Consider the following 22284-nt stretch of genomic DNA (forward strand, 5'->3'; position numbering starts at 1 on the left):
CCCATCCCCTGCCAAGCAGCGTGGAAGGGAGCAGGGAGCAGTGGAGCACCTGGAGTTCAGAATTGCTCCAGAATCCCGGAATTCCAGAATTATTTGGGTTGAAGGGACCTTAAAGCCCATAACATTCCACCCCCTGCCACAGGCAGGGACACCTTCCACTATCCCAGGCTGCTCCCAACCCCATCCAACCTGGCCCCTTGTCCTGACCCAGCCTTGTCCCCAGAGTCTGCTGTGCTGTGCCCACCCCGTGCCTCAGTTTCCCCCTCTGGGAAGTGGGCAGGACACCCCTGCACTCACATCCCTGCGGTTCATTTCTGTGCCAGACATCTGCCTGAGCCTGGGTGTGAAGTCAGAGGGGTTTTTGGGATCCCAGGGGTTGTGAGTTGGGGTGGGCAGAGCAGAGGGACCAGCTCTGCCCTGTGCCACTCCAGCATCATTTTTCAGCAGGGATCAGCTGCTGTTGCAAAAGTGAAAGGAACCCTGTGCTGAAATTTTGGGGATACTTTGCCTGGAGGGAAAAGCTTTTGGTGAGAATATCCTGAAGTGTGAGTGTTTATTTTCTTTGTAAAGCTTTTGTTGCAGGTTTTGGCAGCGTTTGTTTGTTATTTCCTGGCTGGTTTGGAGCACAACAAAGTGTTTGCTATGTCTGTTTGGGGACTTTTTTGGGTGTATTTTTTTTACATCTAGACAATGTTTTTACTCCAGTTAGATGTATAGGTACAAATTCAAATCAAGCCGTTCCTTAGTTTAACATTTTCTAAATCACTTCTCTTCAATGTGGGCAAACCAAGGATTAATGACACTGGGGCTGAGCAGCCCCAAAGGAGGAATGAAGGTAAAACTGACTGTAAAGGTTGCAGATCAAATCAGTCGTTCCTATGGCAAGTGTCAGAGATGATGCCAATTAACTTGATTTAAAAAAAGAACCTTCAGTGTTTAATAATCCAGCATGTTACTGACACCTGGCTCCAGGATTTATTAAAGCTTTTTTATTAGATCAGTGCCCTTTCCATATTGTCATTCCTCGACACCATTGCCCTCTGCCGGAGGATGGGGATCTCTCTCGTCATGTGGCACCTGATTCTTCCCAAAACCGTGCAAAACTCCTTTGTTTTAGGAGTACTTTAACCCCAAAATCACATTCGAGCCAGTGGTTTGTGTCCTTCGCCTCACTTTTCAAAAGTGAAAAAGTAAAAAAGGCGGGATACTTTCTGTAGTGGAAAATACAGTTTGATCGGTTTAATTGATGCTTAAATTTGTTCCTCCTCCTTCATTTCCCTGGGGAAGAGGAGATGGCAGAAGTTTAAAACTGACGATCTGAACGAAGCAGGTTTTGTTTCGAGCACTGTCAGTGGGAAAAGGAGAGTGGTGTTACGATGGGGCAGGGGTGGAGTGAATGCCTTGAAGAGGAGAATCCGTTTTCCCAGACCAATTTTTGTCTCGTGCCACGAACAGCAGCAAAAAGCGTCGCCTGGCTTTGGCAACAAGGGAATTTTGGGATTTAGGGCAAGCTCTTTGTCTCGGGCTGCAAAGCTGTGACTCGTCTCACCAGCAGTGTAAAATCACAGGCTCACGTGTATTCCTGGCTGATGTTCACGGGAGGAAATGGCTTTCGCCTTTGGCACGTGAGGAGAGGGGGGAGCGTGGCTTTGTGACACTGAGAGCCGGCGTCACCTCGCACCGAGGCCCTCGGTGGCATCAGGGTGTTGGAGAGGGAAGCTTGAAATACTCTGGATGGAGATTTCACAGTGCTCACAGCAGCCCCAAGGAATTCTTACCGTGTCCTTCAGGCAGGGTCATCAATAAAAGCGAATCCCTTCAGGAAATTAGCAGTGAGGAAATGCCTTTGCTGCAGAGCAGAGCCTGTGGTGCTCTGGGGGTGCTGCCAGGTAGCTCGGGGTGCAGAGTGTGGCCAGAACTGGGGTCAGGCTCTGGCTCCATGTCCCTGCCATCACCCATCAGCATCCGGGACCCACCCTGGGGCCGTGTCCCTTTGGGGATATTAATTGCAGCCACTGCATCTGAGTCGCATCTGCAGCCCCGAAGCGCCGATGGTGCGAGCAGAGCTCAGCCAGCTCTGGGGGGACAGGGAGGGGAACATTCCCTGTGCCTGGCAGCTCTCTCTGCTTGCCCACGAGTGGGCTGTACTGGCCCAGCTGGAGCTCCAGAGTGACAGCTGAGTGACCAGGGAGCTGCTGAATGCTCCGGAGCAAATAAAAAGGAATCGATGCACAAATCGTTGGAGCCTGCTCGTTCTCCCCTGTGCTGAGGGGTTGGAAAGCAGAGCAGCATCCCAGCCCAAAGGTGCTCATCTTCCATCATGCCAAGCCCAGCCTGACCCACGGGAGGAGGCTGAATTGAGCCTGGATGGGCAGGAGGCAGGGAAAGGGCAGCTTTAAGGTAGGGGCACTGTGTCTGGAGGAAGCTGCCGGTGACAAACAGGGCATTTGGTGATGCCAGCCCACCGTGGCAGCTGGCCAGGGGCTGTGGATGGGCTCTGAGGGGCTTTTTTAGCTGTCATTTGCTCCCACCCCCTCTCCAGCAGCAGAATTCTGTCCTTGGTGCATTTCTGGGGAAGGCACTTTACCGGGTAAGGTGTTCAGGCTTTCCAGCTGCCCCCTACAGCCCGGCCCTGGCAGGGGATGCTCAAGGGATGTGTTCCAGCTTTATCCGAGGATTCAAAGGATGCCAACACTCCATGTCCTCTGTTCAGGCATGGTCAGCGACCGCAGGGACAGCAGGGATGAGGCCAGATGCTCTTTCCTGAGGGCACTGTATTTGGCAGAGCAAGGCCAGCGGGATTTCTCTGGCTCTGAGAGCTGGACAGGGAGGCAGCAGAAGGCTGATGCTTGCTGGAATAGTTCCTCCTCTTCCTCCCTGGTTTATTTTGTCTGAATGAGGCTGCTTTCACCAATTCTGAAAAAAAGGAGAGAGCTCTGGCTGGGGAACTGGCTGTTTGCTAGAGTTGGCCGGAAATTTTCCTACAAGTTTGTGTTTTGTATGTGTGGAAAAAAACAAGTGTTCACTGAAACTTTAGTTGAAGAACATTTACATGTCACTTTTAAGGACAAAGCCCAACCTATGTCCTCCCTCCCTCTTGTTTTCCCTGGTAAATTAATACCTCTGTGATTGAAGTGCTAATTTGGAAGAACCAGGTTCTGTCCAGCCACTGGAATATCGCTTGATTGCAAGATTCCTTTAGAGGAAAGACCTGTCAGCTCTTGGAGCCATTTCGCTCCAAGTGGGCTCCATGCCAGGGGCTGGCTGTACAGCCCAGGGGCCAAGGGAAATTGGCATCAATCCAATTCGGGCTAATCAGGGATCTGAACCTGGATTTCTCCATGCCTGCCCCATGCCACCAGGAAAAAGCCAGCTCTGAGAAAACATTTGCACAAGTAGCGTGGCATCAAGAGCCCAGGCTCAAGGAGCTCCCTCTGACTGAAGGAGGGGTCTGATAATTCCCAGATCACTGGTGGCAGGAGAGCAGTGCTTTTCCCAGAGCATCCTGCTCCCTCTGCAGTATCCCTGGGCTCTCCCTGCCTGCACTGCAGCCCTTTTAGCAGCCTCTGATGCGTTCCCCCACATGGGAGCAGCGGCACTAAACTGCTACCCGTGTTTGCAAACTGCCCACCCTGCGTGGCAGCCCCGCTAAGTGCTGTGCTTTGCTCGCTGCGGCGCCCGGGTAAAACACGGTCTGCTTAAATCTTGTATGTGCTCGTGTTGCATCAAACTAAGCCATTGTGGCACTTTAATATACTCCAGGCACAGCACCTCTGAGGGGGAATGAACCTGAGCAGGCTGCTGGAAGCCTGAGCTAAAACTGGCTGTGTTGGAGCTGCCGGCAGGATGGGCCGAGCCGAGGGGATACGGATGGGGAAAAATATGGGATCACGTCTTTGTGCCACGGGAGCAGAGGTGCAGCCACCCCAAGAGCTCTGCCCGGCCGAGGGAGAGGATCTGGGGGATCACAGCATGTGCTGATGTGTCAGGCAGTGGTGTGGTCATGGCAGTCTCTGCTCCTTCCGTGGGCTTGGCTGGCTCGTGGGGAAGGTTCTTTTCCGCTGGGATGGCTCAGACACTGCGGCACCGAGCAGCTTTCATTTGGCTGGCAAGAGGGACTTGCTTGACAAGGGCAAAGCAAGGCCCTGGGCACCCAGGAGGAATCTCCCTGGAGGGGTGGAACACTTTGCTGCTGCTCACTGTCTCAGTGGGGTCTGTTCTTCTTGGGGAGGATTTGGGAATTCTGGTACTTTCTCTGCCTACTCACCTTTGCTCTGTGTTGCAGGTTTGCTTCCACATGAGTCTCTGAGGTTCCTGCTGGCAGCTCCAGCAGTGCCCTGCAGAAGTGCTCTCCTGCTCCTGGGCTCAGCAGCCGAGGCCCCTGCAAACCTGCTTCTGCAATGGGTGGGTTGTAAGCACTGGTAAGACCCACGAGTCGTGTCGCCTTCGCTGCTCTCTCCCTCTCTCGCGTTCTCTCTCTCTCTGTCCTTGCTCCTTCCTGCCCATTTATTTCTGTTCTCCATGTGCTCTGCTGTTCTGTCTCTGGGGTTTTCACTGTCAGGTAATGAGGAGCTGTGGGCCCAGTCAGTCTTGGAGATGCCGAAGAGACGAGACATCCTGGCTATCGTGCTGATAGTTCTGCCCTGGACACTACTAATCACCGTGTGGCACCAGAGCACCATTGCTCCGCTGCTTGCAGTGCACAAGGGTGAGAGAAACCAAACCAGCCCATGCCAAGTCCGCGCATCCCCCCTTCGCCCTCATCTCCTCTCTCATTCCATTTCTCCATGGCAGCCATGCTCATCTCAGCTCCCAGACCATGCCCATGCAGGAGCCTCCCCACCTCTGCTGTAGGAACAGCCCAGTGCTCGTAGGGGTCCTCCAGAGGCATCAAACTCCAAGTCATGGGATGTGCTCACTGCACTTGGAGAGCTCTTTATGGCCTAAATCCAGAGTGCTGCTTCTCTTTGTTCCCTGAGAGAGGATTCCCTCCCTGCTGGCCTTTGCAGCTCTCTGCAGACAGAGTTATTCCAGCAGGAAAGCTGCAAAGAGAGCAGAGGAAACAAAGCTGCCACTCGAGGCAGCTGCTCCAGGAGATGTGAGGCTGAGAGCACTTTTTAAGGAAAGCAGAAAGCAGTGCTCTTGCACTAGAAGAAGGCAGAGCCAGATCTCACCTGCCTGGGGGAGTTACAAAGCTATGAGAAGTTGACTTCCACACGGCCTGTCACACACTGCAGTAAATACAGCCCTGGCCCAAATCTGGAGGCTGTAGGAAGTTCTTTTGGCTGGAAGCATCCTAGCTTGGTCCTGTTCTTGGCACAGCAGTAATACCTAAGGGTCGTGAGGGCTCTTGGGGGCTGGAAGAAGCCACGCTGCCCTCTGCCACCTTCCTTCTTGGCTCTGCCCTTCTGCTGTAGGCAGGCTGGTCTGGGGGAAGAAGGCCAGCTCATTTGCAGGACCCTTTCATCCTCTCTGTTCCCTTTCTCTGAGGGATTCTCTTCCCTTTTAGAGTTTGTCCCCATCCTCCACAGCTGCTTATCCCTTTGCTGGGCACTGATGTGCAGCTTGAGTCGTAGGAAGCTCCGTCTGTCCTGAGCAGCTTTCCCTTTCTCCTGACAGCCACCCCTGAGGCTTTGGGCAGGAAAAAACGACTCTGGTCCCTTCTGGGGACAGTGTTTCAGAGGGTGAGGGATCTACTGGGCTGTAAAACAGGACTTTAAAGATGACTGAAAACACGCTGCCTGTCCGTACAGCAGTTTGGTTCACTGCCCTAAAAGCTGTTTTCTGTGAATGGCCACTGCAGTTACAGCACAGAGACTGCTCCAATGACTCAGTCAAGAACTCCTGATGACCTTGATAAGACACTTCTCTGCTTCTCACAGCCCCCAGTGGAAAGTGAGTGGTGGTAGAGACCAACCTCAAAGCTCTCAAGAGGAATCATTTTGTTCTTGTGGAGCGTTTCTGAGATCCTCAGCTATCAGGTGCTGAGAGAGATGTGCACCTGGAGATGCCCAGAACAGCAGAGCCTCCCTGTGCCAGGGCTTACAGCTGGGGCTTTGACCTGCAGGGCTGCAAACTGTCTCGGGCACTGTCCTGGCTAATTTCATTTGTGTCTGTGTCCAATGAATTTCACAGATTGATTTCTGAATTGATTCCAGCATTCTCTGCTCTCAGAGAGCTCTGCTGTGTGATGCTGAGGTGCTTTGCAGTACATGGGGCCTGCTATCAACACGTACCCTGTTCCCTCCCTCAAATACCGACCCCCCTCTGTCAACGCCATGGAGTACGAGGCCTTCGTGTGGTTCAGGTATCAAAGCCTGTGCTGCTGGAAGAATAACATGCTATGAAAAAGCCATGGGTAGTCCCCTGCTGGGCCAGATCTAATGGCTCTCTGTTCCTGTTCTTTCTCATCTCGAGTTCCTGGTAGTTACCTGATTTTGCAAAATCTATGGCTCAAAGTGTTCTGTGCCCACTGGAGAGCCAGGCTTACATCCTGAGTGGGGGTCCCCGTTCATCTCTGCAGACCGTGGCATTCCCACTGCTCTGCAGTGGAAACTGGGGAAGTTGGACCCTGGAAAAGTGGCAGGTGCGTCAACATTGGTTTCCCTTGAGCTGATTGTGAACAATTTGCAGGGATTTCATATGTTTGGATCAGAGTATCCAATCTTTAGGCAGTTCACTGCTCACATCTGCACCCCTGAGGGGGCTGTTATGTTCAGAGGCTGGAGGGGCCTTTTTGAGGCAGGTTAGTTAAAGGCAGGGGAAAGTCTGCAGGAAAAACCTACAATTACAGGCTTTAATTTCCACTCTCCATTTCTGGGTTTGAAGCGTGTCTTTCCCCACTTCTCTGTGCCTGTCAGAGAGCAGTGGGGCACTGCAGTGTCCTGCCCAGACCAGGCTGCTGGAGATCTTCATTGGCCTGGTGTTTTCCACCAGTTATTCCCCTGCCTCCCAGTCCAGGTGCCCCAGTGCCTGAGTGCAGAGCCATGAGTCCTGTCCCACTGAGCACGGTGCCCAGAGCACTGGAGCTCTTCAGGGATGATGGATCATCAGTCCATGTGGCTATTTTCTTGATCTAGATCCAATCGCTCTATGATCCCGTCTCTTCTGGGTGCTTTTTGAAGCTCCTTGTTGTGAGCACTCAGCCCAGTTGTCCTGGGCTCTATGGCCTTTTATTTATGCTGGTTTTCTAGCAGCAGAATCTTCTTTTCTCACGTGTGTTTGTCCCTGACTCCTTTATTTATCCGTGCACTTATTTATGAAAGCCTCCACCCGAGCCCGTTTCCTCTCCTCGCACCCACGGGGGTGACCCGCTGGTGGCCGCAGCCTGCTGGCTCAGCCAGGGGGTGCCGGACACCCGAGTCCATGCGGCTTTCTCTTCTCTCCATGCCCTTGCTCAGATGATGGTGGTGACTCCCAGCGTGATCTCGCTGCAGGCTTGGACTCCAAGGAATACTGCCTGTCGGACCGGGACATTGTGGAGGTGGTGAGGACAGAGTACGTGTACACGCGCCCACCCCCGTGGTCGGACACGCTGCCCACCATCCACGTGGTCACCCCCACCTACAGCCGGCCCGTGCAGAAGGCAGAGCTGACCCGGCTGGCCAACACGCTGCTGCACGTGCCCAACCTGCACTGGATCCTGGTGGAGGATGCCCAGCGCCGCACGCCGCTCATCACCCGCCTGCTGCGGGACACGGGGCTCAACTACACCCACCTCAACGTGGAGACACCCCGCAACTACAAACTGCGCGGGGACATGAGGGACCCCCGCATCCCCCGCGGCACCATGCAGAGGAACCTGGCCCTCAGGTGGCTGAGAGAGACCTTTAACAAAAACAACAGCCAGCCCGGGATTGTTTACTTTGCTGATGATGATAACACCTACAGCCTGGAGCTCTTCGAGGAGGTAAGAGGTGTCTGGGAGGGCTGAACGTGGCTGATTAGCACGGGGAGGGGGTGAGAGATGCTGTGAGTGAGCTGAGGAGATGCTGCGCATGTCATCTCCTGAGCTTTGGATTAGTCCTGGCTGTAGTCGCTGCAGCTGTGCTCAGCTTTTCTCCGGGGCTCTGTTACCCTGTGTGTTTCCCAGAGTCAAAGCATCCCGTGGGAAGCCACGGGAACCCCGGTTTATCTGTGGCATGTGAGCAGGAGGCAGCTTCCATGGAAAGGGAGCTAATGAGGAGCCGCCTTCCCCTGTGGGGAGCCTTGTTAGGGTTGGAACATCCCCTGCTGCCCGATGTGCAAAGAAACCTCAGCCACCCTTCTTCCTCGCCTCATCCCGGAGATTTCCAGCTCATCTGACCTTTTCCACCTTCCTTCTCCACCACTCGGCTGTCTGTTAATTCCTGTCTGTTTTTATTTGAGGGGTCCCTGGAGCTCCTTTTCCTGCCCTGCCGTTTGCCTTTGCTTGCTCCATCCCAAGGTTAAATTCCGTGGCTATCAGGAGCCTGGCGCCCGCTCCGCACAGACCCCGGCTGAGGGAGGCAGCAGTGCCCTGCCAGAGCCACCCCTGAGCTGTGTCAGCACAGCCGTGGCGTTTCCAGGACATCTTGTTCAGAGATGTTCTCTGTGCTTGTCTCTGCCTTGCTGCACACCCGAGGAGCGGGAGTTGGTCAGAGATTTTGCTTCCCCTGCTGGGAAAGCGGAGCCCTTCCTGCGCTGCCGGGGTGAGGGATGTCTCTGTGCCAGGAGACGCACAGCTTCTCCCCCCTGGAGCAATTCCTCTTGCAGCACCCGGGCATGGATGTCTCCCAGGCTGCTGTCAGCAGGCAGAGGAACCGAGATCTCCCCCTGGAAGTTTGTGGCTCCAGGGCTGAATTTCAGCGTGCCCTGACAATCTGATTGGGCTTGAGCAGGGGAAGTTTTCCCCGGGCTTTTCCACCTTTGCTCTTTGTTCCACTCCGACTGGGGCTCTAAAGGAACTCCTGTCTGCAGGTTTGAACGGTCTTACAGTGCCAGGTACCTTACCTGGCTTCCAGCTCAGAAATTACTTGTTCCCTCCCCCTGACACCAAACTCTTGCAGCAAGGGACAAGAAAGGAGGATTGCTTCCTCCCCCACCAGCTGCCAGTTTTCATACCATAGGGATCTCCTATTTATTTCCTCATACACGCCTCTTTCCCTTCCCTGACGGCTCTCACTTTAGCTTGCACAGCCACAGGAACACACACGCTTTGAAAGCTGAAAGTGAATTCAGACTGAATTTCTTTCTTCCCTTCTTCCCCCGTCCCCTTTAAGGCTGGCTCTGGCAGCATCTTGAGACAGACTCCTCACATGAATAAAGCAGAAAGGATTCCTTCATTCACTCGTGTGCTGTGCTCGTAGAGACTTCTCCTCTCTGATATGTCTCTGCAGTTAAGGTCACTGAGCCAAGGAAATGTGCTGTGAAATGCAGGAGACACACATTATTGTTCCCTGTGGACAGGGGCTGCCGTTAGCAGCTGTATAATGCAGAAGGGCAAGTGCCAGAGCTCTTCTGCTCTCGTTTGCAGTAATTAGCAGTGATGAGATTAGCTCTGGGAGATCCCTGATCTAAGAGAGCGAGCTGAGAGCAGGACGGGAGGCTGAGCCTGCCAGGGAGCAGGGCAGGGTGCTGGGCGTGAGCGAGCAGAGTGGCATTCAAAGCATCTGCCTTGGCAAGTGCAGGCAGCCCCTGGTGGCTCCGCTCTATTTCTGGCGACCGGAGGGAGCAGAGGCACCCGGCGTTGTTCCACGGGGCAGGAGCAGCGAGAAAGGACTGTCCTGCCTGCTGGGAATGTCTGGAGAGGCTGTGCTTCCCAGCTGGCCCCGAGGCGGGGAGCTGCAGTACCTCACTCTGGAGATGCCCTTAGCCTTACATAGGCTGAGATCGCAGCTTAAATACCTTAATAGAGACCACCTTTCTTCCTAGACATGCCATTCCAGCATTTCCAGGTGGCCTTGGACAAGGTGCTTCTCTCCTGTGTCTTTGCCCATGTGGAGCTCGACAGCTGGACAAAAACCCCACTCATAAATCCCAGAGACACTCCTTTTTGGCCGCTTTGTTTTCAGTGCTGAGCCCAGCTCGGCTCCGTGGCCATTGCTGCCAGCTGGCACTTTCCAAAGCACTTCACTTGTCCAGCTCTGGCACGGGCAGCCTCTTAGAGGTGAGGCCTGAGCCACAGAGGTGCTGCCTCGGGGTGGGGTGCAGGTTGTCGGCTCCAGCTGGAGCTCGGGACGTGGGATCGCAGGATGGGTTCTGCTGGGAACCATGCGGAAGCCACGGGTGGGGGTCAGCGTGTCCCTGTGTGTGCTCGCCCCCAGATGCGCAGCACCAGGAAGGTGTCGGTGTGGCCCGTGGCCTTCGTGGGCGGCCTGCGCTACGAGTCGCCCAAGGTGAACGCGGCGGGGAAGGTGTACGGCTGGAAAACCGTGTTCGACCCGCACCGCCCCTTCGCCATCGACATGGCCGGCTTCGCCGTCAACCTCAGGCTCATCCTGCAGCGCTCTCAGGCCTACTTCAAACTGCGGGGAGTCAAGGGTGGCTACCAGGAGAGCAGCCTGCTCCGGGAGCTGGTCACCCTCAACGACCTCGAGCCCAAGGCTGCCAATTGCACTAAGGTATGGGCTCGTCCTCATGTGGGGGGTTGTGAGGAGCCAGAGGGGGGAAAAACCCCGGTCAGCCCCATCATTCCATCACTTCACAGAATTGCAGAACATCCTGAGTTGGAAGGATTATCCAGCTCCTGCTCCAACAATCCCAGCCTGGGCATCCCTGGCAGTGCTGTCCAAACGCTCCTGGGGCTCTGGAAGCCTCGGGGCTGTGCCCATTCTCTGGGGAGCCTGAGCAGTGCCCAGCACCCTCTGGGGGAAGAACCTTTTCCCTGATATCCAGCCTAACCCTCCCCTGACACAGCTCCAGCGCTTCCCTGGGTCCTGTCCCTGCTCACCAGAAAGAAGAGATCAATGCCTGTCCATCCCCTGCCCCTCATGAAGAAATCGCAGACAGCTGTGAGCCTCCCCTCAGTCTCCTCCAGGCTGCTCCTCTGTGTTTGGAGGGAGCACACCCCCGTTTCGTGGAAGCAGGGAATGGGTGATTACTCACTAAAATGTGTGGAGGGCACTTAACTGTTTTGGTTGCAGGCTGCTAGTGGTTGCATAAGCCTCGAAATACAGAGTCTTCTTTCCCCCGTAGCTGTTCTTCTTTCTTACACTACTCCTAAAAAAATTTGTTTTCAAGGTGGGCTTTCCTGTGGCCTTGCTGATCCCCTGGAGCAGGGAATTCCATGGTTGAAGTGAATTAATGTGAGTTCCTGAGGGGGTTTGAGTGCTGTGACACGCTGAGGTTTGGCTCTGTGGGGCCGTGTGAGCTGTAACCCAGGAGCAGCAGCCACAGCCAAGGGCTGTTCACACAGTCTCTGCCTTGTTGCCAAGTTGTCTTCTCCCTCCTGACATCTCTGCAATGTCTGTGCTGTAGGTGCCCACAACAACCTGGATTTTTCTGTGTCAGAGCTAATATAGAAATGTTTTAGTGCCTGGGATATTGCTCTGAGCTCCAGGAGGCTTCCAGGGAGCTTTGTTTGGGGGGGATTTCACTGCTGTCAGCTGACTGATCGATCCTGACTGCGCACATGGAGCAGGACCCCATGTGCTAAATAACACAGAAACCCAGAGCACGCTGGTGGCTCTCCTGAAGGCTTCCTAGTCTAGGATGAGAGATGAATCTGTCTGGGCTGACAGGGGAGCGTGGGAGACACCATGAGACAAAGCTGGTTAGTGTGACAGGCGTCACCCACAGCCCATCAGCAACAGAGGTGCTGTCAAGGGCTTTGAAGCTTTGTGAGTGGGTTCCCTAAACACTGGAGCTGTGGTGGGGGTGCCTCTGAGATCAGAGACCCCTGTGTAGCACTCTCACACCTTTGTCTGTTATAAACATCAGCCAGTCTGAATTAGAGAGCCTTTATTGCTTAATTACCCCAACAGAATTGTTCTTTTATTGCAAATAAGTTGTTATTGCCATCAGCCCCAGTGCTGGATCCAGGTCTCCATCCCTTTTTGGGATAGGAAAAAAAGAGCTTCTAATACCTTTTGTCTGATTTCCATGTGCACTGCTCCACAGCCCCCAGCCATGGAAAAAAACAGGGATCACACTGTTTTCCTCATAAGGAAACCAGGAATAAGGAGGAGAAGCCCAGGGAAAGGAGCAAGTCTGGGTTTTATCTGGTACCTGCTGTGCCTCTCTGAATCCACGTGTCTGTGTTTGGCTGTCCAATGCTGGGACAAATAACACAAGCAGCCTCCCGAGGTTAGGGAAAGAGACTGGATTAAAATCAGATCCCTGTTCCTGGGCCCAGTGTGGAAATAAATGTGTTTCCAACAGGCAGGAGAGATGGACAGGCTGCTTTTAGGCTGGTACACAGAAGATTAGGGGTGTTTACTCCATTCAGTCCTTGCCCTACTGTCCCTGCTGTGAATACCTGTTGGAAGGAAGCTGTGCTAAAGGTTCGGGTGGGAATGACAGCCTTGGAGGAACACTGGAGGAAGGAGAGGAAGGAAAAGGTTGTTTCCAGGCAGGAGGAAACAAATGGTGCTGGAGCCAGGCAGGGCTGTGACACAGGTCAGGGATGGGGAGGAAGAAGCAGGGATTGCTGCCCAGCATCGGAAGCAGACTGTGCTTCTTTTCTTGGCTGGGCTGGGGAGAGCTCACAAGGGTCCTTGTTGTGAGCTGAATGCTGTCTGCTCCTGGCAAGCTCCGAGGGCAGCTTTGCAGGTTGGGTTCTGCCTTTCTGCTTCAGCTGCTGCCAGCAGCCTCCATTTCCCTGGAAGTCTCCATTTCTGGTTTTACTCCCCCATTTTACCAGGAGCAGAGTTCGGGCCAGCAGCAGAGAAGGCCCAAAGCCAGCTGTGGTCTGGGGTCCTCTCATCCTGAGATCAAAGCACAGGCTCCCCTTTCTCTCTCTCTCTCTCTGCTGTGCTCCCAGCACTTGTCATGCTTTGCTTCTGTTAAACATAACCACACACCTGCTTTGCAGGGAGATTTACATTAAAAGTTATGATGTGCTTAGATAGAGTCATTAAGGAGGGATCAGAGGAATGTGTAAGATAAGCACAGGCATCTGTTCTCCAAAAATGCTGCCTTCCCTGTGTGCAGTGCTGTACTGGCAATATTGATCAGAATTCAGCCCACAAACACACACTCCTGCAAAAAGCTGAAGCTTAGGCCAAAGGCCACGTATCCTGCTTATTTTCTTATAATTTCTTATATATTCTTTGCCCAAAATGAAGGAGAAAGTAGAGAAAGTTGGTATTATTTGCTGAGGGGAAAGTTATCCCTCCTAATGAGGAGGGAAGGATTGGTTTATCCTGGAGCTGTAAGGAAACAGGGCTTTGCAAGGATTCTCTGCATTTGGAGTTCTGCTGCTTGTGCATTTCCCTACTCCCCCAAATCAAACCATCCTGTCTTCAGTCCACTGGCACAGGAGGGAGGTCTGAGACTTGGCATTCCCGTGAGGCTGATGGAAGGGGGGGACATTCTGCTCCCCATTTTCTATTAACACCCAGGAGAATAATCTGCAGTGAGCTCAGCCAGGAAAGGAGAGTCAGGGGGCCCATGGGCACCATGAATGCCACAGCTGGGGGAACTTTTTGTTGTCAGGCTGGAGGACGGGGAGCAAAGCTGCCCTTTCAGCCTGGTGTCTCTTTTCCTTCACATTCTGTAGTTTCCATTTCAAGCAACAACTCCTGAACCCCTCCTGGGAGGGTCTGTGTGCTGGAAGCCCTGCGACCCCCTCCCACTGCAGGTCGACTCTCCTGTCTGCTTTTTAATCTCCTGTTGGAAGACAATGAATTGTTCTGCTGTGGAGATGAATCCCTGTCATCTCCCAGATCTGCTTTGAGTCCTGTGACTGCAAATGGCAGGGCTGGCAATGACTGGAAGGGTTTTGCAGTAGTATTTTCAAAGGGGAGTCCCTCAGGTGACCTGTATGAAACCACTGCTCAGGAAAAGTCAGATATTTGGTGCCACTCACTGTTTGGTCTCTTGTGAGGGAGCCAAAGCTTCCCTGAGGCATGAAGCACACTGCTTGTTGGAAAAACCAAGCACTGGCTGAAAGGAAAAGCAAATGTTTCTGTGCTAAATGGTGATCTACCTCCCACGTTAAAGAGCACAGCATGAAAAATGGTAAAAGCTGCTGTATCAAGCTGCAGACTCTGAAAATGGGTCCATTTTAGCTCGTTTAATCTCCCTTTTTTGACATTTGGCGGTCACAGTGCAGAAGTGGGATCCAATTGAAGGAGAAGGCTGATCAGGTGCAGCTGTGCTCCACTGCTTGTGGAGCGTGTGGTCAGAGCTGCTGAAGTGTGAGTGAGTCCCTGGGCCACGAGCAGGGCTGAGTGTGGAGTGTCAGCAGTGTCAAGGGCTCTCACCAGCTCCCACTGGAGAGGAGAACTGGCTCCAGGATTTCTCCAGCACCTTTCTGCTGTTGGACCTGTCGCTGGTGCCTGCGGAGAGCCACTCGTGAGCCCTGTTTGGTTTTGCCTTTTCCCGGGCAGGCAGCGCAGTAATTGCAGCAGAGCCGCTGCTGTGGGGAGAGCAGCGCTGGAATCCAGGATAACTTTGAGAAGCGGGCTCTGAGGTGCTTGTGGGGGATGATGAAATGGATTTTTGGACCCACTCCAGCCAGCAGTTGGTCTCTACTGCTTCAGTATCAGCAGAGATTTAAGCTCCACACAGGAGGTGACTGCTCACATCAGAGATGAATTTGGTCAAACAAGCTCCTTGGGAAGGAGGGGGAAGGTGCTCTGCTTGAACCAGGAGGGTTTGAAAAGGGCTTTGTTCATCCTTCAGAAGGAGAACGTGCCCTCGTTTTTCAGGAAGGCAGGCGCCGGGTGGAAGTGGTTTGCAGGATTCAGTGTGCAGGGGATTGTCATGGCAACCAGAGGGAAACCCCACGGGGTGGGAAAGAGCCACAGGTGAGGGGGAGCAGGAAACCTGCTCGGAGAGGATAAAGCTGCTCCCAGCAATCCTGGTTCTAGGGGGAAAGCACTGAGAATAATTGAGTATTTTAAGCAGCTTCCAGAACCGTCTGAGCACAGCAAGTAGAAACAATTTCCTATAATAGCCCCCCGGAAACACTCAGCCACCTCAGATTTTGCCAGTTCTCCTCCACAGATGTTGATCTCTCTGCAACTTTGCTGCCAAGACCGAGGGAAGCTTTTAGGAGAAGCTTCAGTTCTGTTTTAAGCAAGCTGGAGAGGGGTTTTAATACCTGGTACAGCATAGGGGGTGGCTGTGTGGGGCCAGCATTCCAAAGGGACTGGGGAGGGGGCTTTTGAGGGGATCCTTTGGGTAGTGCTGGGTTATGAGAGGGTGTGTGCAGCGCAGAGCTCGTGGGAAGAAGGGAGGATTCTGGAACCAGCTCCTGCCTCAGCAGCTCTGAGGCAGCAGAGGCTGCACCAGCACTGCAGCAGCAGCGAGTCCTTCCCAGCTCGGTGACACTCTCCTGGCTTTTTAGGCCCTGGAAAGAATTCCAGAGTGAAAAGAGAAGCGATGCCGAGGTTAGGGGGCAGACTGATGTCTTCTGCCCAGTAGCGGATTTTCAGGGATGTGCTGAAAAATTCAGTTTCTATTTCCCCCAGTCGAAGGCAGGGGAGGTGATGGGAAGAGCTGGTGGCACTCAGCCAGATGCCTCTTCCCTCACAATGTGACCTGAACATCAGGAATTTGCATTTCCCCTCTGAGTGACTCCACAGACCAGGGGTGTAAGGTGATAACCAAGAAGTAGAGTGAGGAACTGGCTCTGTGGGGAGGCAGGGATGTGATTCCCTGGCTGGGAGGGAGCTGCCTTACTCCATTGGAAGGCTGATGAGCCTTTCGAGGAAGCTGCTGGATAACTACATGGAAGGAGCAGGTTAATGTCCCACGACAGCACACTGTAAAATGGGTAATTTCTGTGCACTGTGCATTTTGCAGAGCGGCAGCTCTGCCTAAATGAAGGTTTATGCAAAGCCCCTCTCAGCGGTGGATGCACCATTAGGCTCCAGGGTGGCTGGTTAAATTGCACTATTGATTTAATGTGCAGGAATATTTGTTAGTGCACTGGAGAGGTGCAGCTAATGACTTCTGCTGGCTTCTTCAGATTTTAGTCTGGCACACAAGGACAGAAAAGCCTGTGCTGGTGAACGAGGGCAAGAAAGGATTCACAGATCCCAATGTGGAAATCTGACTGTGCACGGCTGAACGGAGACCAACACCAGGTAAGAGCACACGTTCCTAACAGCAATGAGAAGCTAGACAAGGGGCAGGAGAACGATAAAAGCTCTTTTAAATGCCCTTTTTCATTTCCATTATTCACCACCCTGACCTTCCCTTACTGCCAAACGTCTCAAGACCATTAGTTAATCTCTCTTTTTTTAAGTTAATCTGTTTTTAAGACAAAATGCTAAATACCTGGTGAGAGGTTGAGGGGAAGCTCCTGCAGGGAGCAGGAATTTAGGCAGAAGTTACACCATTAAGATCCTTGTCTAAACAAGGTTGCCTTGTTAACTGTCTAATACAGCTGAAGCACAGGGGTGAAGGGTGTGGATTCATCCACCTGCAAACACCTGAGGAAAGCTAAAGCAGTACCAGCCAAAGGATTTTGAAGTCAGGCAGAAGCTATCACTGAGGGAAATATTTAATTTACAACCACACTGAAGCCACACAGAGGCAGTGAGGAGTATGGGAAGCTGTGGGCTAAACCCCACCTGAGGCGTTTGCTCACCTGAGGAGAGCATGGGGTGTCTTTTGCAGTGGAAAGGAGGAAAGAACACACCCATTGATGGCTGATTTGTGTTTATTCATGCCTTGGGTATTTCTGCAGTGGGGCTGCAGGAGCGAAGGACGAGCTATTCACTTGTATCTGCACCCAGCCTGTAGAGCTGTGCTTCATTAATAATAAAAAAATAAGTGCACAATTCCCTTAAACTCGAGTGTAGAACCAGGCCTGGAGGGAGAGGAGGTCGCTGCTCTCGAGTCCTGAGAAGCAAGAGCAGGAAGGGCATAGATTTGCACAGCAGTGGTGAATTTTTACCAAGAATGGCAAATTCCCTGCGGGAAGCAGGACGGGGCCCTGCCTGCTGCTCTGTGGCCTTGGCAGGGCAGCAGGGGAGCCTGCACCAGGTTCTCTGTGCCAGGGAGAGGCTTCGCAGAGGGGCTGGAGCTCTCCAGCGCTGTCCCCAGTGCTGCTCCCCCAGCCCGGGCAGCCCAGCTCGGGACCTGCAGTGGGAGAGGGCTTTGGGATGGCTCTGCAGCGAGGCAGAGGGGTGATACCCGTGCTGCATGTGTCTCTGTTGCAGAAGATTTCTTCATGCGCAAGGTTCCTCTCCGCAGCACCCACCCAGCCAGCCAGGCGGGAGCCAGGACCTCTGCTGACTCCCACGAGTTTTAGCCTTCTGAAACCAAGCAACACTGCATACATAAACTGCCCGGACCCCCTGCCCTTCCTCCTGGACTCGGAGCACAAGCAGACGCTCCGGAGGTGGAGACAAAAGCACAGAAAGGCCAGGACTGCCAGCTCCCGGCTCGCTGCGCTGGAGCCCCGCCGGGATGGGGCTGCACCGAGCAGGGGCTGTTTGCCAGCACCTGGGTGAGGGTGAGAGCCACGGCAGTGCCCCTGGGACTGGTTTTGCTGAGACACACCGACCTTGTGGCCACGTGTGCGACAGCCCGAGCAGCTCTCTGGCCGTGGAGGGGACAGCTGCCTTCCGAGATGGCACCTTAGCCCTTAATTTTAAACCTACTTTAATCAGTGTTTGTTACGCTGCACAAGACAGGAAGGGTTTGGGGGAGGGGGAAAAGCAAGGCAGGTTAGAACAAACCCATGAAGCATCGCTGTTCTCTGTATTCCCTCTCCTTTTCCTTCCTCAGTTTCACAGTTTGGGGGGCACCCTCCCATTTCTTGGCATTCATGGAATCATAGCAGGGTTGGGGGTGGAAAGGTCCTCTGGTCCAACCCCCTGCCATGGGCAGGGGGCACCTTCAGCTGGGCCAGGTTGCTCCTGGCCTTGAATATTCCCAGGGATGGGGCATCCACCACATCTCCAGGCAACCTGTGCCAGTGTTACACCACCCTCATTGCAGAAGAACGTCCTTGTATCTAATATATCCTCTTTTAGTTTAAACCATCGGCCCTCGTTCTATCCCTGCTAGAAGGTTTGTCCCCATCGTTCTTGTAACACCCCTGGGGGATGTCCCCAGAGGGGGATAGAGGGACAGGATCAGGGAGATGCTGATCACCACCAGTTCGCCACTGATCCTGGATGGAGTCGTGTTTCCAGCATGTGGGTCTCTAAAAATGCTAAAATAATTGGAACTGGGGATTTATGAGATTGCTGGGGCCACACACCGTAACATTCATCCAGATCTTGGTCCTGTTTAGCCCTAATTTGGTTCCTGTGAGCATTAGGGGTGGGATTCTCTGAAGGGTGCTCCTACATAAAGGCAAATTTCCACTCTTAAAAAATAAAACTGCTTCAAACTAGGGACTGGATGCTAAGAGGTGATTTTAGTGCGTTTCCCATGTGACTGGAATGTACCCTTCAGCCCCTATTTCTGCTCCTGCAGAGCTCCTGGAGTGAAAAACCACCCTGGAGCAGTTCCCAGTCACCTCTGATGGACAGAGCAGCACCCTTGGGAAGGGGATCCTGGGCTCAGCACCTGGCTCGAGGTGGCAACAAGCAGGACATCGGTCACCTCTGCCCCGGTGTGTGACACCAAAGGGCAGTGTTGGTGAAAGGGGGGTGCTGAAGGTGGGCTTTGCCCCTCGGTGAGAGACAGGACTGAGCAGTGCAGGAGCAGGACCTGGGTGCTGCCACCGTGGGTGACTCTGTTTGAGGCTGCCGAACGTGCTGAGATAACAACTGAGGTACGACAGGCCCCTTCTCCCCATCCAAAACCCTGAAATTCCCTCCCCCTTCATAACTGTTGTCAAACCTTTCATCACCCCCCCACTGTCCCAATTCTTTCAAGAAGGTCTGAAGCACAATTTTACCTTTGAACTGAGGGGAAAATGTAATCCTGCAACAGATGTGGTTATTTTTTAGCCCTAACATATAGAACTATTAAAGTGCTCTGGGTTTGATTGTTGGCTTCGTGGTACAGAAGTCTCTCCTTGGACTAATGACATTGTGTATTTCCTGATATTTCAAAGGAAAATATTTTTTGTAAATTATTTTCCCCCACTGTATATCAGAACCATTGGGGAAAAGTCACATTCTTTAGTTCCCAGCCACAGAAGCCTTTACAAAAATGTTCCTTTTAGATGCGGTGGCTGAAGCACTACTTGGATAGAAAGTGTTGGATGCTGCTGGCTGCTCTGTGGGAACAGGTATTGTTATCTTGGATTAAAACTCTGCACTCAAGTAGATTTATTCTGTTATTGTACTTCTGAGTTCCCTTCAGCCTGCAAACCCGACAGTGGAAAGAGACATTTTTCAAGGACTACCACGTTTTCATAACATTGATAGAGTTTCCAACTGATGTCCTCTCCGAGCTGCATGTTTTGGTTCACTAATCTGAATTCCAGTCCCTGCTGGGTTCCAACCTTCCCTCCTCGGAAGGAAATAACTTCCAGAAAGATGCAAAGGATGGAGTTCTGAACACAGCCCTGCACATTTGCTCTGGCCACAGGAGCCTGGGCCCTTTCAGCTGCCGTGGCCCTGGGGAGCAGAGATAGGTGTGACCAGACGTGGCCAGGATGGAGTGTGTTCCAGCTGCACTGTCTGTTGTCAGTTTTAAACAAACTGTATTTAAATTTGTTAAATAAAATGATGGTTTCTAAGAGCCAGAATACCCTGCACCTCCCTTACAGACACAGTCTGGTGTTTCCCTCAGAGCCTCAATCCTGCTACTGGCACAGAAAGCAGCGACTCCTTGGAGGTCCTGAAGGATTCACAGCTCGAGTTTGATCTCTTCCTCTCCCTAAGGAGGCTGCAGCTCCTCTGTGCCTTGGAGCTGGTGAGTTCAAAGAACGTCATGTTTACCTAAATCCCGAGTTTGTGTTTACAGGGACAAAAAGAAAAAAGAAACCAGGACCCAAGATCCCGGGGCAGCTTTAAGGCAAAAGCAGGGATGAGTTTTCCTACTTGTAGTCCCTTCGCTTCCATCCCAGCCCAAATCTGATCCCTGCTCATTTTCCAAGGGGGAATTTCGTCTTTAGCACGAGTGGGGAGAGGACTGGAGGACTCACTTGCTCTTTTCTCCTCCTTGGAAATTCTCATTCCTGCCTGGCCTGAAACATAATGATACATTTGATAGAAGACAAAACACATTTCACTTTTTAAAACTTTTTTTTTTTTTTTCCTTTTGAGAGAGAGACGACCTCCATAGCAAAACTTAGTGGGAAAAAAAAACCAAATTAAAAGTCATTTGACAACCACCTTGGCCTCCAACACAGGAACACATAATGGCCTTTTTGCAGAGAGACCTGCTAAAATCTGCCTCAAAGCACGCCAAAATGGTTTTCCACACCTGATTACTCAAATGTTCACCAACTATTTTCTCCCTACCTAATTATAAAAACGAGGAGGCCAGCGATAGCACATTTTGAAAGTCCCTGGAAAGCTGAGCTCAGCTTTCGGTTCAGATGGCTTCAGTTCTTTCTCTCTCTCTCTCACCTGCCTCCAGCACCTTTTTACTCCCCCACATCCACCAGATGGTCCAGAACATGCGCAGCCATCCAGGCTGGGGGTTCTCAGTAGTCCAGGGAATGAGCTGCTGCATCCATCCGTCCATGGAACAACGGCCCTGCTTCCTCCGGCCGGCCTCTCCTCTGAGAGGGCAAATCCTTTCCCTGGCTCTAGTGGAGATTAGCATGCCCAAGTGCTGAGCCATCACGTCCCCAGACATGCAACCAGGAATATTCAGGATGAGCCAAACATGGGAAAGCAGCTCTGCTCAGTCCACGTACTGGGTCCGTCCTAAATAGGGGATGTCCACGGACTGGATGATCCGTCCCGCCGTGCGCTCCTCAAAGATGACAATCTGCACAGGGAGAGAGAAAACCCCTTCTTACAAAGCCTGGGGGGCTTTAAATAATTTCAGGAGGAGGGGAAGGAAGCATCATTTAAAGACATCAGTCAGTGTGAGTCTGAACAGTGACTGAGACTCTGCCTCGGCACCACGTGGTGCAGGAATGAAGCAGCAGCACATCAGCTTTGTCTCCATTTCCAACTTGGGGCAGAGCTTTGTAGTTCAGCTGCCATCCTCGCCACCCCTTAGTGGCTGTCAGAGCCAGAGCCAGCTTTAGAGCAGCACCTTCCCTCATTTTCACAGGTCTTAGGAGACAGCACTGTCCTTCCCCTCTATTGTGCTGGCTTGCAGCTAAGGGAGGATAATTGATGTCCTGTGCACGTCTGGCTCTTTGGGACACGGATCTTTAACAACACCCACAGGCAAAGGGCAATCCCAGCAGAGCCTCTCACCTCGTTGCCCCCTCTCCGTAGCCAGGGCCCAGGAAGGTAAAGTGTCTCCTGAGGTCCAATCTTCCAGTATCTTCCCAGGTTCTGACCATTGACGAATACCACTCCTTTTTCCCAGCCCTGGAATCAAGGCAGAACACGGAATTACCGATGCAGCTCTGCTGCCTCGTTAGCGTCCCCACAGGAACCCAAATCTGCTTTCACACTTGCATTCTTTCCAGCCACTTTCTGCAAGTTTTCTGCTTGCTTTCCCTGTGCAAGTCCCTGCAGCCAGGAACATTTAAACAAGCCCTGTTGAACAGGAGTTATCCTTAATGTGCTCATTAAGAGGATAAAGCTTTCAAAAAACGTGCAATTTGTGATTCATGCTCGTACAGGAAATTTCATCCCTATGAACAGACAGGCCTTTATTCCTTCCCAAGCATGGAATATCTGCCCTCAACTCTTTCCCAAGTGACAGAAATACTGAATTGCTGCTGGCTGGCCTGATTTGCAACAAATACGATTCTGTGAGCAGGACAGTAAGGATGGGCACAAGCCTTGGCTCTAAGGGAGGGAAATCAGAGGAGGAAGTTTAATAATACTTAAAATCTCATGTGAAGGTCTAGGCAATCTCCCACAGAAGGATGACAGGAATGCTAACTCCCATGCCATGGCCACAAAGAAATGACTCTTTCCATGTCACACTGAGGAGATGGGGATAAAACAAGGGCCTCCATTATTTTCTGTGCCCATTACTCCTCTGCAACTAGAAAATCACATCTGTATGCCAGTAAAAAAAGACTGAAGTGGTCACTGGCAGCTCTGTGGGGCCAGTACTGCACGTTTTCCCTTCAGGACCTCTCCAGACTGAACAGAAGTACCTGGA

At 52.6% G+C, this 22284-nt stretch overlaps 2 protein-coding genes across 6 annotated transcripts in view; one reads left to right on the forward strand and one right to left on the reverse strand.

The window, feature by feature from the left end:
* B3GAT1 (beta-1,3-glucuronyltransferase 1) overlaps positions 1–19779 on the forward strand; it is a 34383-nt gene extending 14604 nt beyond the window's left edge. The window contains exons 2-7 of one of the 5 annotated variants that reach the window (XM_042034299.1): positions 4286–4404; positions 4562–4708; positions 7437–7909; positions 10284–10580; positions 16097–16214; positions 17295–19779. In XM_042034299.1, coding sequence (XP_041890233.1) covers positions 4401–4404; positions 4562–4708; positions 7437–7909; positions 10284–10580; positions 16097–16183 — 1008 coding nt within the window. In that variant the 5' untranslated portion in view covers positions 4286–4400 and the 3' untranslated portion in view covers positions 16184–16214; positions 17295–19779. Of the gene's footprint in view, positions 1–4285; positions 4422–4561; positions 4709–7400; positions 7910–10283; positions 10581–16096; positions 16215–17294 lie in introns of all 5 variants that reach the window. The other 4 variants (XM_042034300.1, XM_042034298.1, XM_042034301.1 and 1 more) reach the window with 4 other exon arrangements.
* A 487-nt stretch (positions 19780–20266) lies between these two features.
* The window catches only part of LOC121667426 (beta-galactosidase-1-like protein 2), a 32964-nt gene continuing 30946 nt past the window's right edge, over positions 20267–22284 (reverse strand). Inside the window, exons 20-21 of the mRNA XM_042034035.1 lie at positions 21420–21536; positions 20267–20979 (exon numbers count right to left, since the gene is read on the reverse strand). Of these exons, the coding sequence (XP_041889969.1) occupies positions 20893–20979; positions 21420–21536 (204 nt within the window). The 3' untranslated portion in view covers positions 20267–20892. The remainder of the gene's footprint in view (positions 20980–21419; positions 21537–22284) is intronic.

The sequence above is a fragment of the Corvus kubaryi genome, unplaced genomic scaffold (genome assembly GCF_017639235.1).
Source record: "Corvus kubaryi isolate FWS band 111438036 unplaced genomic scaffold, C.kubaryi_AGA036_p1.0 37367, whole genome shotgun sequence".
Taxonomy (NCBI): domain Eukaryota; kingdom Metazoa; phylum Chordata; class Aves; order Passeriformes; family Corvidae; genus Corvus; species Corvus kubaryi.